The 17,658-nt window shown below is 36.6% G+C and overlaps 1 protein-coding gene across 2 annotated transcripts in view; it reads right to left on the bottom strand.

Annotated features, from left to right (window-relative positions):
- The window catches only part of cyc (basic helix-loop-helix ARNT-like protein cyc), a 201,646-nt gene that overhangs the window by 92,792 nt on the left and 91,196 nt on the right, over window positions 1–17,658 (bottom strand). For both annotated transcript variants that reach the window (XM_089089333.1, XM_089089332.1), the window contains exons 5-6: window positions 8,475–8,712; window positions 1,964–2,056 (exon numbers count right to left, since the gene is read on the bottom strand). In XM_089089333.1, the coding sequence (XP_088945459.1) occupies window positions 1,964–2,056; window positions 8,475–8,712 (331 nt within the window). The remainder of the gene's footprint in view (window positions 1–1,963; window positions 2,057–8,474; window positions 8,713–17,658) is intronic.

Below are 17,658 nucleotides of genomic sequence, written 5' to 3'. Positions count from 1 at the left end.
CTCCCCCACCCTTTGTAATATATTCCCAAGAAAAGTTCCCCCGAAAACTTTCCTCCCAATGAAAAATCCCCACCGAAGGCCCACCCCCCCCCCCTAAAAAATTTTCCGTAGATTTCTCAAAATCAAATACTTTATGTGAACAATGCGCAAATCGTGTAACTTACAGCCCTTTTCTCATGAAGTATGTTGGGTGCTGTGTGGGCACAAATAAATTGCCGAAAATCAAAGGTAAAAAACTGCTGTAAAGTAGAACTTACTATTCAGTGTCCGGAATTCGATTAAGACACATTATTAGAAATTGATATAAATATAATAATATATAAAATAACAATAATATAAATACAAAAAGAATATAAATATATATATATATATATATATATATATATATATATATATATATATATATATATATATATATATATATATATATATATATATATATATATATATATATATATATATATATATATATATATATATATATATATATATATATATATATATATATATATATATATATATATATATATATATATATATATATATATATATATATATATATATATATATATATATATATATATATATATATATATATATATATATATATATATATATATATATATATATATATATATATATATCAACAAATCAATTAATACAAATATACAATAAAATTAATCAACAACTACAGAATAAATAAACACAAAATCGAATCGGAGAGGGTTTGCAAGTTTTGTTTAATTTCCTCTTTAATTTAAACAATAAAATGAAGGCTAAAGTTTCAAAACCCAAGTTTGAAAATTGTTACAATGTTAACTTCTAGAAGCGATTTTACCTAAAGTTGGGAAGCGAGTATTCCCAATTTTCCCCCACACTGAATTCCTGTGTACATGTATAAAAGAGTTGGCTAAAACAACCGTCAAAGAAGGCTTTAAACAAGACCTATTATCCAAAGTATTCGAAATTATTTAATTAAGAAAATAAGTATGCACAGAAAATGGATAAAAAAAAAAAAATGCTCCACTAGGATGAGTCTGAGCGTTTGATTTATATCTGTGTTTAATTAAAGCATTGGAAACACATTTTAAGTTTCAAAACATGCCTCATTTTTTTCCATTTGTTTTAATGAAGGTACAAAAAAGGTATTTTTAAAATCTAGCGAGGGGCCATAGAATGAAAAAGTGCTCCACGGAAAGGAGTCTGATGGTTTGATTCCGTCTTTAATTAAGATATTGAAAATAAATATATAAAGTTTCAAAACATACCTGTATTTTCTCCATTTGTTTTAATAAAGGTACAAAAAAGGTATTTTTAAAATCTAGCGAGGGGCCATAGAATGAATAAGTGCTGTACGAAAGGAGTCTGAGGGTTTGATTCCATCTTTAATTAAGACATTGAAAATAAATAAATCAAAGTTTCAAAACATACCTGTATTTTCTCCATTTGTTTTAATGAAGATACAAAAAAAAAATCTAAATATAAGGGGAGGGGAGATATATAATGAATAATTGCAGCACCGGAAGGATTTTGAGCGATTTTTTTAATATATATTAAATATATTTTATATATATTAATTATATATTTTTTTAATATACAATTAAAATATTGAACATAAATAATTCAAAATTTCAAAACATATTTGTTTTTTTAGTTTTAATGAATATATATATAAAAAAAAAAAAAAAAAAAAAAAAATCAAAACCTAGGGAGGATTATAGAATGATTAAATTCTGCACAGAAGGGAGTGTGAGCGTTTGACTTCATGTTTAATTAAGATATTGAAAATAAGTTCCAAAACATGCCTATTTTTTCTACTTGTTTTAACAAAAACACACACACAAAAATTAAAATCGGCGGGGGGGGGGGGCCGAATGGGCAAAAACTGCACTGGAGGGATTTAACCGGTTGATTTCGTGTTTAATTTAGAAATTGAAAATAAATTCAAAATTTCGAAACATACCTGGGAATAGTTAAGAACTTGTGATACAGATTCAGACATATAAAGAATCCTTCCTCTATCACAATCGACGACAAACAAAAATCCGTCAGCTGACTAAAAAAAAGCACAAATTTCAATTGCATCGAACACACTGAAGAATATACAGGCACATTACTCAAAATAAGAATGCTCTTAACGTAGCCTATGGTTTAGCAACACAAGGAACCAGAGGAGAAAATAAACTGCAAGAAAGAAAACTAATTAAAGAAAAAACTACACTGAAAGAAAAAAAAATATTGATAGGTTATTTTGATTAGCATGGTATTTTTTGTTGTTGTTGTTTAATTGTTTTTTTCTTCTTGATCTTCTGTTTGAGTATAGTGCTATTATTTAATGTTATGTTTAGTTTCCCACTCTCATAGGTCAAAGAGCCTTTGTGTGAGTCTAAAGTTTTGTAACCTTTTTTCTGTTTCCTTTAAATAAATTGACTAATTGATTGATTTCACAATCAAAAGGTTCATTATAGCATTTTTCCCTTTTTTGCCGTACACCGTTATTGGGAAGTTTGGAGGAATGGCAGATAATTCTCGGAACTGAGACTTGGATACTAGGAGCTATGGTAACGACAGTTAAACATGGTTCTGAACTGTGGAAGCTTCTGAAGAGTGGGCGGTTCGAACAGTTCACGGAAGAATATATACTAGACAGAGACGTACGTAAGGGATTTGGGGGTCAGACCCCTTCCCACTAAATTTTCCCGAATTTCTAGGCACTTCTTATTCAAATTAGCCGATAAATTTTGTCATCCCCCCGAAAAAATTACTGCGTACGAAACTGATGCTAGATAATTGCCAGGAGAATTTTTCAAAAAATAATTTTGAACAATATACAGTATACCCGCAGAAAATCCTCCCGCAGGCAATTGCCCCCCCCCCACGAAACCCTCGTCCTCCTAATGAATTCATCTGCCAAAGAGAAATTAAGACAAATAAAAAAGAATGAAGAAAAGAAGGAATTTTGGAACATTCAACTTATACTCCAAAATATAAATTTTTTTATATCTTCTTTTCGTTTTTTAGGGGCGGGGGTTGAGTTATCCTAACAGGGTAAGATAAAGCTTAAAGAAATTAATTTGTCTGCTTATTTGAAATAAGGAATTGTGTTCATCTTAAATTCTCTGACTTGGAGTTTAACTCCATGTTTTTGAAACTAAATTAAATAAAAAAAGCCCTCTTAAAGGTACTCCAGAAGAGAAAATTTTCTAATATAAGTCTAGAGAACGCGTTCTTGATCGCAAGAGGTGAACTGGCATAATGTATTATAGATGTCGATACCAGACCAAGTCCACAGGGAGTAATCACTTCGTACCTCTTAATCCCAGTCTGTATCTCTGTCCACTTCCATCATTGAGCAAACATTCTGAAGTTTCCACTAATTCATGATTTCTAATATTTCTTTAAACTTTATTTTACCCTGCTGTGATAACAATCCCCCCCCCCCAAAAAAAAAAAACATGAAAAAAGAACTAAACGAACTAAAAATATAAAAATAAATACTACAGGATATTCTACATCTCAATAAAGGTAGAGCATACCAAAATCCCTTCTTTTCTTCATTTTTTTTGTTTATTTGTCATTCTTCCCATTTAGCTGCTCAATTTTGCATGTGAAGAGAATTTTCCGCAGGGTAATTATCTCCAGGGAGAGGGGACTGCCTGGAGGGAATTCTCAAAGCGGGGGGGGGGTGTTCCAGAGGGAGGATTTTCCTACATGTGGACTTTTTGGGGATGTTTTCAGGGGGCGATTAGCATAGAACTGTGTTTTAGCAATTCGTCTGGGCAAAACAAAACAGTTTTTTTTTTTTCAAAATGGGGAGCTTCATAGGGAGGAGCTTCAAAATGTATGTGGGAGCTTCATAGGGAGGAGTTAAAATCGAAGCCCAGAGCAGAGTGGGACGAAAGAAGAACTGTGCGGCTGTATTGGCATAAAGAGCCCTAGCGCAATGATGTATTATTATTACTACTAATTCTTTTTTACTGATATGTTAAACATAACTCGCATGGAATGTCAAAAGAAAATAAATAATTTCACAAACTTTCCTGTAATAATTTGAGAAAAGCGCTATATTATTCGTTATGCTTGACTTATATAACAAATTATATCATGTTATATTTCATTTATTTTTATTCTGACCCTTTCATGAGTATTTAAGCATTTGATGGGTACTGATTATTTGGTATAGCGTTTTATTTATGCTACATAATATTTAATTTATTTAGTTGTGTTGAATTATTACCCTAGATTTTAAACCGTGGTTCTTTCCACGCATGAAGCTGAATATCTTTATACTTTTACAATAATTTACAAATATACATCATATCTATGATATATATCTATATATATATATATATATACATTTACTCAAAATTAGTGATCCTCTAACTTGATTCCTAATTTACCTCGGTGATCAGAAAAACATTTCCGATGCCACAACTTCTTCACTTTTTGCTCTTAAAGCATTACTTGTTTTAAACAACATTTTCAATTGTTTTTAGCGTAATTTGTTTGATAACTATAGGGCTTTTTCTCCGGAATATTTTTTTTTTATTGAACCTTTTAAAGCGATGTTAAAATGTATTTTTTTTTCTATTTTTGACCCTTTCTCCATCACAAAAAAGTTCTAAGCACATTTTTAATCCCTTCGTCAGTCTTGAAAAAAAGACCATAACACAGATACATCAATAAAATAAAAGAAGGACGTGCCCTGCCCCGACATTGAACCAGACTTAAGCCGTTCAAAATCAAAAGTCATTTAGAATTTTCACCAAACATCACTATAATTTTCCTTGCATCATGTGCTTGCCGTTTTAGCGAACATAACAAAATTAAGAATGATTTAACATGTGCTTTACATTGACTTTTCCTTAAAAAAGTACACAAAATACCCCCCCCCCTGCCCTCAAGAAAGTTGGGTCTGTGTAAAACTTGGGGGGTCACTCACGTTATTATGGCTATGCAAAGACGGTTATGACATCCATATACATAGAAATGTTTTTTTTTTTTGTCTCCTAAAATAAACAATAAATTGTTAAAAAATACTTCTCAAAGAAGGAGAAGTCTAAGGAACACATCCATTGCTGTCCCCTCTCTATCTCTCTCAAAGTAATTTTCACATTACTATATGAAATTCCACCAGGTTCCACTTAGTTAGTCCTGGCAGAGTAAAACTATTATAGGCTTTTAAATTTGATGAAACTTTTTTCACTTTTCTTCTCACAAACTTCTTTCTTTTCGGTAATTTTCGCTTTTCTTTTTTTCTGTACTCTCCAACTTCTAAAGAAAGACTGTCTAAGGCAAAAAGTATAAACCACAGTAGACCTCTAATTAGTCGCTATGCTATGGAACATTCAGTTGAACGACAGATAATGAACGGGCAATCCTTTGCAGTATGCATGCATAAATTTATTGCCCATCATAAATGTAAAATACACCACTGATGGAGTATAAAGAAAGAAAATGGAAAGAAACAAATAAATTGTGACAAATACGAAAAAAAGAAGAACTGACAAGAAAAAAAGGAAAAAAATACAAATAAAAGCAATTAAATGTAAGAACAAACATATTATCAGCAGCGGACAGTTTCAGAGGAATCCATGCAGTCCTACGCAGTATGTTATACAATAATTTTTGCATAAACACAACATAACTATTGTCTTGTTGTAGCCATTCCTAAGGGCAATAAGAGGATTATATAAGGGCAATAAGAGGTATCTGAAAGATTCTGGGAGCAGGTCACTACGCGATTTCATATAGGATGCTAGGATTTTAGTTTATAACTAGCAAAAGAGCCTCTCGGATGACATACATAAAAAATGTTAAGCTGCATTTTATCACAAAGACCGGAAAACAAACAGTTTTCCCCCTTTCCCCAAATAGTTTGCAGATGATTTAACCCTTTTCCAAAACAGAAAAATTTTCCTGAAAGTTTAAATTGTATGCTCAAGCCGTGAGACAAAAACAAAACTAGGTATAATATAATTTTATATAATATAAATTTATCTGAGTTTTATATAGCATAATGTAAATTCTATACTAAATTAGGTGACAAACATAATTTTATATAACATAATAAAGATTTTATACCAAAACTAGGTATGAAGGTATCTGTCACCTTTTAAGGAAACCTACTGGCTGCACACAACTCCTTTAACAAGATGATGTCGCTTGTCTTTAGGCAATAAAAAACAACGCAGGTTCTCCTGAGAAGATCCAAAAACCAACTGACTGATCTGATCTCGGCTCTTCGGGCACGTCATCCTCTTCAGATTAGTTAACGGATGGATAAACCCATCCGTTTTTTTATGAAATTTTATGAAACATTCGGGTGTATATACCTGACTAGTATATCAGAGAAAACAGGGGTATTTAACACATATACATAAGACCGTATTTTGTTTTAAATGAATTTGAATCGGTCACTGTCAAACTTATGGTATAATAGGGCTTGAAAACCTCTTCAACTGATCAGCTTCTCAAGACATTGATAAAAGTTAGTTTTCATGTGAGCTAATACTTACACGAACATCGCACGAATAGAAAGTTAGACAAATAAAAATAACCCCTATCTGAATTCCAGAAAATTTCCCGGTGTAAAATTTGCCCAAGATGATTTGCCATGAAAATATCCTCCCCATGCAAAATTTTTCACGTGGAAAATCCCCTCCCACTAAAGAAAATCCCCTTCCATATATATTTCAGAATAAAAAATCCTATATGTAATTATAAATCCTATATGACAATATATGTAATATATGTATATATATATACATGTAATATATGTATATGAATAATATATGTAATTAAAAATTTTATATGATATTTCACGTAAAATGAAAGCAATTTTCCAAAAAAAAAAAAAAAAAAAAAAAAAAAAAAAAAAAAAAAAAAGTCTTCATGAGGGCGAACATTCGCATAAAAACTAGCCTGAAAATAAAAATGATTCTGCGCAGTAAAAAAATGTCTTAATGTGGGCAAATGCTCGCCAAGAAATTGAAAGAAAACAATTTTACACGATGAAAAAATGTCTAAATGAGTGCGAATACTCGCATGAAAATCGCAAGAAAATTTGTAAGAAAACATTTCACAAAATTTCACATTTCAAAAAATCTAAGAAAAAAAAAATAACATTTACACTTATTATAGACCCAGAAAAACTATCAGGTCCCAAATTTATCAAGGTAAAGACCCTATTCCGATAGGTGAAAACTCCGGTATCTACAGAATTCCTTGTTCGTGTGGTCTTTGGTATATCGGAAGAACTGATCAGCGACTAACAGATAAATTAACTCAGCACTCTAGTTCAATTATAAATACACTTAAAAAGCGGAAAAAACCAGAAAATTGAACCTGCCCTAGCAGAGCACATTTTTGAAAAACCAGACTATAATATTTTGTTTAATTAAGCTGGCCTTATTTCGAATGACAATTGTTAGTACAGTACTACAGAGAAGCTGCTAAAATCTATAAATATCGTCTTTTAGGCGTAAATTTAAACAGATATTCTCGTGATCTAAAAATAAACGAGTCATATTTCTGTTTTCTCAACAAAGAAGTCGATACTTTAGTAATCCCTGAAATAAACCTTGAACCACTTTCCCAGTCATATAATCAAACACGTGAACAACCCCTTAGGTCTCAAAGGGTGTCTGCAAGAAATGCATTAATTGAAATCCGAAATCAGATAACATAGTTCTCCAACTTATTTAATTGCTGGTTCGTTTTGTTTTGAATGAATGAATGTTTTCTTTTCTTTCTCAGTTGTTCGCTAGTATCCGTCGATGGTAGTTCATAATTTTTTAGATTTTTTGCAAATCGAGGATATTGGCGAATAACTCGCTTTATGGTTGGTAGGTATTTGGTTTTAATTCTTATAATTTTTGGCTTTTATTGAATTTTATTCATCGTTTAAGTTTTTGTTTTTTTCTTTGGTTTTTTGGTTCTTTTCACATTGACTTTCCGCGTTTGTTTTTGTTGTTTTTTTCTTCGGCACTTTCCTTGGATACATTATTTCGTTTCGCGCTGAAGAAGAGAGGCGTTTGTCCTCTTGAAATATTCGCTTTGTTGTGTTTTTTCAGTATTTTCATTTGGCCTTTAAAAACCCCGTTTTAAAAACGAGCAAAACCCCGCTTTGCTCGTTTTTCTATCTTTATTTGATGTCAGGCCAATGTGGTTTAAGAAGTTATCTTCTTTTTTAAACTGGGATTCCAATGAATTCAATTTCAATAATATACACCTACCGGAGTTCAAATACCCTCTTCAGGAATGTCTTTTGAAAAAATTTACTTTTTTCACTTGTGTGATTAAAAAATTAAGTTTAAGTTTAAAAATTAAGTTTAAAAAATTAAAAAAATTAAGATTAAAAAATTTACTTTTTTCACTTGTTGTGATTAAGAAAGATTGTGAGCGTCAGCCCTTCTTTGTACTATAGCTCCATAGCCCTTTCAAAGACTATTGGCATTAGCGTGTTACACTACCTGGAGGATAAGCTTCTTTGACTCTTCATCAGAAAGAAAAGCGGGCTTGTAATCACCTTCTGTGTAGCTGTGAATGGAGCCACGTATTGTTTTAAGATGCTGCACTGCCATTCGAAGAACTGTTAGCTTATCCAGCTTATGGGACATGGTGACACACAAGGGAACAACCTGGGAAAGTTCATTGATATATAGGTTCATCTTATCTCTTCGACGTTTTTCTATCTCGCTGTGGTTCTGTCTAAAAAATGAACAGTATAAGGAATAATAAAAATAGCAATATTAATATACTAAATAATAAAACATATATAGTAAGATGAAGTTTGTTTACTAAAGATCTCGTAAATCCATGGACATGGGAGAGACGATAGCAAGAAAATTGGCCAACCCAAGATTAGTTCAAAGAGTCCTCACCCGGTGAGTACGTGGCAGATAAAGATGGCATAGCTGACGTTAGACAGGGAAATTGGGAAACTATTAACATCGCCGGGTAGAAGAGTTGTAGTCACTCTTTGAAGTTAATTCTGCAAGAGCATGTGATAAAAAAAAAGATATTTGGCCGAAAATAAAAAAAGGGTGCTAACCCAAAAACATTTTGATAAAAATAAGGCCTAAAAATACACTCTCTTGCGAGCCTTCACCCACTTTGATACATGGTCTTATGATCTCTCCATCAAACAGTTCGTTGTAACGAACTGTAAGTAAGGAGCGACCCGGCTCAATAGTAACCGAAACTCTAAAAAACGGAATTTTGATACCAATAGATACATCAAAAGAATCAGATTCTAATACTGATTTCAAATATATAAGTTTCATCAAGTTTAGTCCAACCCATCATAAGTTACGCGAAAATTTGGCTGATTTTCAAAAAAGGGACAACAAAACCCCTAAAAGCTATAGAACATTAATGAAAATCACACCATCAGATTCAGCGTATGAGAGAACAATACTGTAGAGGCTTCAAGCTCCTATCTGCAAAAATGTGGAATTTTGTATTTTTTGCCAGAAGAAAGATCACAGATGCGTGTTTTTAATTTTTTTTCCAGGGGTGATCATATCGACACAGTGGTCCTAGAATATCGTGGGAGGGCTCATTCGAACGGAAATTAAAAGTTCCAGTGCCCTTTTTTAAGTGACAAAAAATGGACGGCAACTAGGCCCTCTACCACACTAATTTTTTTCCTAAAGTCACCCGATCAAAATTTTGAGATAGCCATTTTGTTCAGCATGGTCGAAAATATAATAAATATGTCTTTTTTCAAATTCAAATTCACTTTATTTTTCCCTTAATATTCTTGTTAACAACAAAAATAACACCGGAAGTCAAACAATTTAAAAACACTTACAAAATTAAATTATTCAAACTTGATTTATTTACAATTTTTCTGGGTCACCATTGTAGTGTTTTACGAAGTATGGAACAAATGACTTCAGGTAGCGCTCGGATGAGTGGATCGGCGGTCGATCCAGCTTTGCTGCGTTTTTTGCGGAGTCTCGTAGAACGTTAAGTTTTGCGCGCCTAAAAGTCCGGTAGTAGACCACAGTGTGTTTCAGAGTCGAGGATTTTTCGACCAATGTCCATGACCAGTGTGTGCCTCCTCTCTTTGAGGGACTCCAACTTAAGAACTTTGAGGCTCATCTCATAGTCAACGTGACTACTCCCCAGTATTATTTTGCAGGCCTTTTTCTGCAATCCTTCAATTTTGTCGCTTTGATCTATGGTCAGTGCGCTGTGCCACACTGGGCAGGCATATTCAGTGAGCGGTCTAATGTAGCATTTGTAGCATACAACCATGATCTCAGTTTTCATCGCAAAGCGGCGAAGGCAGGCACAAGATCTTAGGAGGAAGGCGGTCTTCCAGACGATTGACGATACGTGGGTATTCCATTTCAGATCGGCATACAGGTGGACACCCAGGATCTTCACCGTTCTTACAGCCTTCGGCCCACCACATGGCGGGTCTGGAACTGGCCATTTAAGGAAATTAACCCTAAATAGGACTGTTTTTTCCTGACTGAGTGTAAGTTTCACTTGGTTTGCTTCATCCTCGATTTTTCGCATTACTGTTAGGATTGGGTCTGGCTGTATGCTCTGTGAGAGAAGTCTGAGCAGGAGGGCAGAGAGATCGTCAGCGAATTTGTAGCGTTCCATAATTTCGCGCAAAAGTTTGTTGATCCCAATAAGGAAGGCTAAAGGGCCTAACTTCGACCCTTGTGCTGCACCGCAGGTCAGCTCCCTGATGTTTGACGTTTCGCCATTGGGAAGTTGTACTTTCTGTTTGCGGTTCGTCAGGAAACTGCCAACCATTCGCAAGACAATTTGTCTTGATCCAAGGTAAGTTGCCTCGTCGATAACAACTGAGTGGTCGAGTAAGTCGAACGCTTTCACGAAGTCCGCGATGATGCAGTCAATATAAGCACCGTCAATCTCCAGATGCTCCAGGATGTCTCTGATGAGGCGGATCAGGTAATACACAGAACTATGACCTGGATGAAAGCCGTACTGCCGAGGATCAAGATTTTCACTAATATCTTCAAAAAGCCATTTGAAGACAATTCCTTCCAGGACTTTTGGGAAAATCGATGTCTTTGAGATGGGTCATAAGTCATTTGCAGATTCGACAGATGATTTTTTCGGTATAGGAATGACCACAGCAGTTTTGAACCGTGTCGGGAAGGTGCCGTTACTCAGGCATTGGTTTACTACGGCAGTAAACGGTACCGCAAGCTCGTTATTGCATGCTTTGATCAGTTTGATCGGCAGTTCTCCAGAAAATGAGGCCTTGGATGTGTCCAGTTTTAAGAAAGCGGTCTGGATGGTTTCTGCTTCAATGACAGGGATTTCAGTAATGCTTGGAAGGTCGGGAAGTGATGTAATACCAGGGTAATTTGTACAGATTTTAGCAAAGTGTTCGTTAATCGCGTTAGCGGTAAGTTTCTCCCCTTTTTCGTTTCTTAGTTCAACGTTTTTCTGCTTTCGGCCAAGAATGTTCTGAACCGTGCTATGAAACTTTTTAGAATCGGAAGATAGAAGCTTCTGTACAGTCAAGCGGCCGTGCTGCTTCCTTGCATACTTTATCTTTCTCACCACTATATTTCGCAACTTGTTGGATTCTGCTGTTAGAGTTGTACAAGTTATCCCGCCTTAGGGTAAGCTCTTTTATATCTGGCGTGATCCAGGGTTTTGTTTCATTTCCTACTACCCGTTTCTTTTCTGGAAAATGCTCTTCGAACATTTTATGAAGTTGGTCGCAGAAGGCATTTGTCATGTCTTCAGCGGACGGTAGTCTGTAAATAGGGGTCCAGTTCTGCAATGTTAGCTTTCCCTTGAAGGCGGGGATTTGTTCATCTCTGATCGGTCGATAGGTTACTGTTTGTTTAATTACCTTTCGCCGTGACAAATGCGTCGGTCTCCAGGTCACTGTTAGGTGATTACTTAAGCCAATGCTTGCTGTGATTTCTGGCTCGTTGTAGTATTGTTCAAGGTTATTGAAGACCTTGCCAAGTAGGTTGCAGCCACGGGTTGGAAACTTAACTACTTGTTTCAGTGATAGACAGTACTTTCGCCAGGAATGCTTAATATCATTGAAGTCTCCGCTCATCACAATACTAGCAAAGGGAAATTTACTCCGGAGACGGCCGGCGGAGTATTGTAGATAGTTGACTACAGTCTTCCGGACTGGGGCTTTGGGTGGGTAGTAGACGACTCCAAAGACTAGGGATGACACTCCCCTTGTTAGGAAGCGTGGTCTTACCCAGACCCATAGCACTTCGAGTTCTGGGGATTTGGGTATTGGAGGATCGAGTATTCGGCTGGGCGTATCGTTTCGGCAGATAAGACCAACTCCTCCACCGTGGCTGATTTCTTCTTTTTTTTCGTCTGCTGACTTCTGAGGTAATATGTATGCATTGTAGCCATCGAGGCTGAGTATATTGCTATTTGTAAGCTAAGTTTCGGTAAGACAGGCCACATCGATCTGTTTACCTCGCGTTAAGATGTCCAGTTCCTCGATTTTGTTTGTTATTGACTGGAAGTTCGACAGCAATGTAGAGGGAAATTCTGGATTCCGCTTTAATCTTGATTTCCTTTTTACAGGATCAAGGTTTGGGTCCTTACCGCGTGACAATTACTTGTCTGTGCCGGCGGAGGGACTTTCTTGTAATACGTCATCCAGGACTGATGTTCATTATCACTTGGTAGGTATGAAGGAGCGTTTGCTGTTTGTGGTAGAGTTGAATGTGGCTTGGAGGTGGTGGGTTCAGGCGGTAAAGGTTAAGTATGAATCGTTGTAGCAGGTCGTGTTTTTCAGTTTCTACACCAGTGTTTCTAGCAGAGTGGTGGGAGATACGGTAGGTTGGTAAGTATGGGTTTGATTTGTTCTGGGAGCCCTTTGCTCTTGGTAAATACGATTTGGATGGTGACGATTGGGTTTTGTGTTTTTCGTACCACTCGTTCTTCTCTCTCCTGGTCCTCCTCTCTTCTGGTTGACGGTTGAGGGTCTTAAGCAGGTCCATGGTTTTGATGATTCTGGTTGGTGTTTGCTATGCCAGAGAACCCACTGCTGTAGAAAACGGGAGTCCGGAAGTGATTGTAGTTGTTGACTGTCGGTGTGTGATGATTCGGGAGCATATAGTTTTTTTAAATTTTTTGTCCCCTGTCCGTTCTCGTTTTCTGGTGGTTTAGTGCTGGTTTGATTGGGTGAAAGGAGTTGCATCATTGTCCTTTGGTGCAACGCCCGTTCGCAAATCTTTTACATTTTTCAGGATGCAGTTTTTTGCATTTTGCTGACTTGGCGTTTCGGCAACCATCTTGAGCGGAGTGATGTTCACAAATTGGAGGAGTCTCAACGAGATGAGAGAAACGACACTGGTTGCCCCATCTGCAGTGACCTTTTTTATAATAAATGCACTCAGTTTGCGTATTTTGGAATGTTTTGACAAGTTGACTGAGTACAATGACTGATCTGTCTTGTTCTGCTCCCCTCGTGCCTTCTTCAATGTCAGGATTTCTGAGTGGAACTTGGCCTGAGTTGCTGGGTTCTTCTGCTGCTGGTGCTCCTGGAGTCGGACTGACTAATCGCAGGACATTTCGGACAATAATAGTCTCATGAGGATCAGTCATCGTACTCGCATTCTTCTTTTCAGGCTGGACCAATGATCGGTTCTCAAGTTGCGATTGATTGTTCTTTAGAAGCATTTCCGTCATTTCAAGTATTTGTTACTTGTATACCGTGTTGGAAGAAGAAAGGTGCGTAATCAGCGCCCTTTGATTGAGAATTGTCTGATTCTGCTGCTCAATTCTTCCTGTAAGAGCATTAATCATTGCAAATTCCAGAGAGTTTTCTGGGTTACGAACGGAGGTATCAACATTAAGACTAGAGCAGTTGAAGCTTGCTATGACCGGGACACCGTTCTTGAAAGGCGGTTCCGCAAGTTGAGTATCGAACTTTGGTGGGTGGTGAATGACGGACGATAAGAGACGGTTTTCGTCCGCTAAAGCCAGTTTCCTTGAACGGGCCTGTAGAACCTCGTAGGGCGTTGTTCCTGCGTCATCCCACAACATCGAACTTTCTGCCAGAGGGGAGGCTCTTGGACATTCAAACGTGTTAGAGTGGGCAAGGTAAGCGTTTTCAGTTTCCCTTCTGCCGCTTTCCACGAACGGGGTCGACGGCCGTAGTATTTCTTTCTCCCAAAAAAACTCGAATCAAAATTTAAATCACTGATAAGAAAGACATTTATCGTCTGATTTGCTTTTGTTAATTTCGTGTGTTGCCGTCTATCAAGTCCGTGAAGGTCAAGCGCTGTGATTAAATTTTCCTCAGTAGATGGTACTAGCATCGCCTTGGAGAGAGAACACCTCGTTACTGCTGTGCTAGTTTCAAATTTTTCGGACTGCTTTTCTCGTCCCTTTTCAAATGCTGAACAATTTGAGAAAGTAGTTACCTTAGTTTGAGTTTTTACGCCAGATGTGGGTTGACGCGGGTTTTCAGAATTCAAATTGTCCATTACTGCATCATTAGCAGTAGATATAATTGATTGGCATGTAAGTTGCGTCGCTGGTTTCTTCACACTCCTGGTTTTCCGCACGTCCTTCTTCATAGCAGGAGTTACTCATTCTGGTTCACCTTTCGGGGAACACGCAACACAAGTCCATTTACGATCTGGAATATAACTCTTTGTGAGTCTAATTTCTGCACAAAACGCGTGAGTCCATTCCTTACATTCGCTACATTCCACGGAGTTTGAGGTCACATGTTTGTGGCAAGACACACATAGCAACTTAGGTTTGACTCCTGTTTTCTTTAGGGTAGGCTTCGCTGTTGCTGCTTTCGTCATTAAGAGTCAGGTTACTTATGGTCAGTAATGTACGGGGAGGGGGGTTTGGCTATGCACCAGATTCGCGCCAGATCCAAGAGGGGGCTGTCTTGGTCTTTTGATGCACCAATGCCACCTTTTTTTGAAAAAAGTGCACAATCGTGGAGCTTATAGAAACATCTATCACAAAACGCATTGACCTATTGGTCGAACGCGTTCAAACCCCTTATCAACACAGGAGCAAGGGAAACATCAGGAGCAAGAGATCACCGAGAGCAAGGGAAGCGTGGAGACCTGCTCACCTGTTCCCTGCAATTTACGACTAATTAACCGGCATGTACCAATAAGGCACTTCCGGCAGATTCTCTCTTCTCTTCTGCTTGATCCCAAGTAATCCACCCAGTCAACAGGATTTTACTTATTCAGAAGAAACATATACAAAGGTGGTAACAAAGATAGTGCTATTTAAAGATAGCATAATCGATTGCGTGCCAATATATATGAAAAAAAAGATGGCGCTGGTGAGAATACATAGAGAGAAAGACCTATACTAAGAATTATAGGAGGTCTCTCAAAAACTACTCAACTAAAAATCTATAATTATAATTTACAAATCAATATGGAAATAACCTCAAAGTAATGCAGAAGCTTTATCCCATTAAGGGCAAAGATGCAAACTCAGCTACAATAACTCTGTATATAACTTAGATGGCGTTCAACCTCAAACGCCATCGCGTTTAGGATGACTTAATCCCCCAAAGTACCCGGGGGAGGGCTGAAAGTTATGAACTTCACCCAATTTTTACATATAGTATTGGTTATTATGATGTATACAGACGTTTTCAAGGGGGATTTTTTCTTGTAGGGGGGGGGGGGGTCGGGGTTTATGTGGGAGGATGTTTCCATGGAGGAAGTTTTCATGGGGGAAGGGACATTGCTATGAAGGGGCGCCGGATTTCCCAGAATTATTAAAAAAAACGATCAGAAATTAAATAAAAAAATAAACAAGTTTTTCAACTGAAAGTAAGGAGCAACATCAAGACTTAAAACGAGCAGAAATTATTAAGTATATGATTGGGTTCGACCCCTAGTCAATACCTCGCTCTTTAAGCCAAAGATTTTTTAGTCTTTTCATAAGAGCTATTTATTCTAAATAACGGCCTTTGTGATTAAGGCGTCATTTTTAAAGAATTGGAAAAAAATTCGAAGTCGAGCGTAAAGAGCGAGGTATTGACTTGGGGGCGAACCACCTAATATACGTGTTAAAAATATATGGATATAGAAGCTCATTACGTAAGTTAATTCGTAAGTTACGTATATTTATTGCTAATAAAACATTCGTAAATAAAATTAAACAACTTTCGAGAAACCCATTTAACCAAATAAAAGTAAAATTAATATGCAATTTTTTTTAATTATTCATGTACGGTGAGCCAAAATCAAAACCTCCATTAATTCAAAACTTTCAACAATTAAATTAAAAAAAACAATTATTTTTTAACTGAAAGTTAGGAGCAACATAAAAACTTAAAACGAGCAGAAATTATTCCGTATATGAAAGGGGCTGTCCCCTCCTCAACGCCTCACTCCTTACGCTAAAGTTAGACTCTTTCTCACAACTCTATTTTTTAAAACAATATAAAACTTTAGCGTAAAGAGCGAGTTGTTGAGGAGGGGACAGTCCCTTTCATATACGGAATAATTTCTGTTCGTTTTAAGTTTTAATGTTGCTCCATACTTTCAGTTAAAAGAATTTGTTTTTTCTTAAGACTAGACCCTTGTGCAATTCTCGCAATTGGCAGTTTTTACTTTATGAATCCTGGTGACAGACAAGGCCGCATCAGGGAAGAAGGGGGGGGGGGGTTTAAGACCCCTCCAAATTTTGTCTGACTCGTAAAAACGTAAAAATGCTCAGACAAATTTCTGATGCATTTTTAAAGTTTTTTTGTAACCCCCTTTCCCCGAAAAAATCCTGGATGCGCCTTTGGAAACAGAGGAATAGTTTCGAGTCCATCCCCTGAACTATCTTTACTTCCTAATCTCTTTTATAATTTCTTATACTTTCTATTCAATTTGCCTATTCTTCAGATTTGTTTCGAATTAGTACCCTTTGTTCAAATAAATTCTTATGTAAATGCCTTAATTTCACTAATTCACAGGCCAATCCTGCATCTTTAAAGCTCTTTGAATTTGCTGCGATCCTAAAAAAGGTTAAAAATGGTAAAAAAATAGGTAAAAATACGTAAAAAATAAAAGGGTAAAAAATAGGATAAAAAAATCCCACTTTACTCATTCAAATAATTTTGAACCTGAAACATAGCTCTACTATCAATGAAACAAATAAATCAGCAAGAGTACAGCCAGGGGTAGCGGGAAAGGTCTGAGCTACTCCATCTCCTTTACACTAACAAATAAAAAAATACTACTGCTGGAAAATGTTACAAAGAGGTGGAGGTGGATGGAGTTCGTCCGGAGTGATGCAGACCTTGTCTGCTGACCAAGTGCCTCTGGATATGGGGTCATCCCCTAACTAAACACTCCGATCAGGGTGGCTGCAACCTCATGTGGCGGGTGGAGCTCACCCCGAGAATCCCAGTACCTAGGTTAAACCTTGCTCTAATCAGATTCCAGGCCTAGGGTCGGCTAGGATACCGACCCTTCACCCGAAAATCAAGTGCTACACAAAGTGATAACACAGCCTCGGATCCGGACCCCTTTTTAAGATCTCGACCATCGCGCGTCAACGGACATGCTGACGACGTCAGAAAGACAGACAGGCTGAAATTTCTAGACCACAGTGGGGTTTGAATAGCCACCTGGAATGTTTTGACACTGAATGCACCAGAATCAAAGAACCTACTTTCTCAAGAAC

The sequence above is a fragment of the Artemia sp. Qi Xiang Cuo genome, chromosome 5 (genome assembly GCF_049724085.1).
Source record: "Artemia sp. Qi Xiang Cuo chromosome 5, ASM4972408v1, whole genome shotgun sequence".
Taxonomy (NCBI): domain Eukaryota; kingdom Metazoa; phylum Arthropoda; class Branchiopoda; order Anostraca; family Artemiidae; genus Artemia; species Artemia sp. Qi Xiang Cuo.
This window is presented reverse-complemented; position numbering and strand designations above follow the sequence as displayed.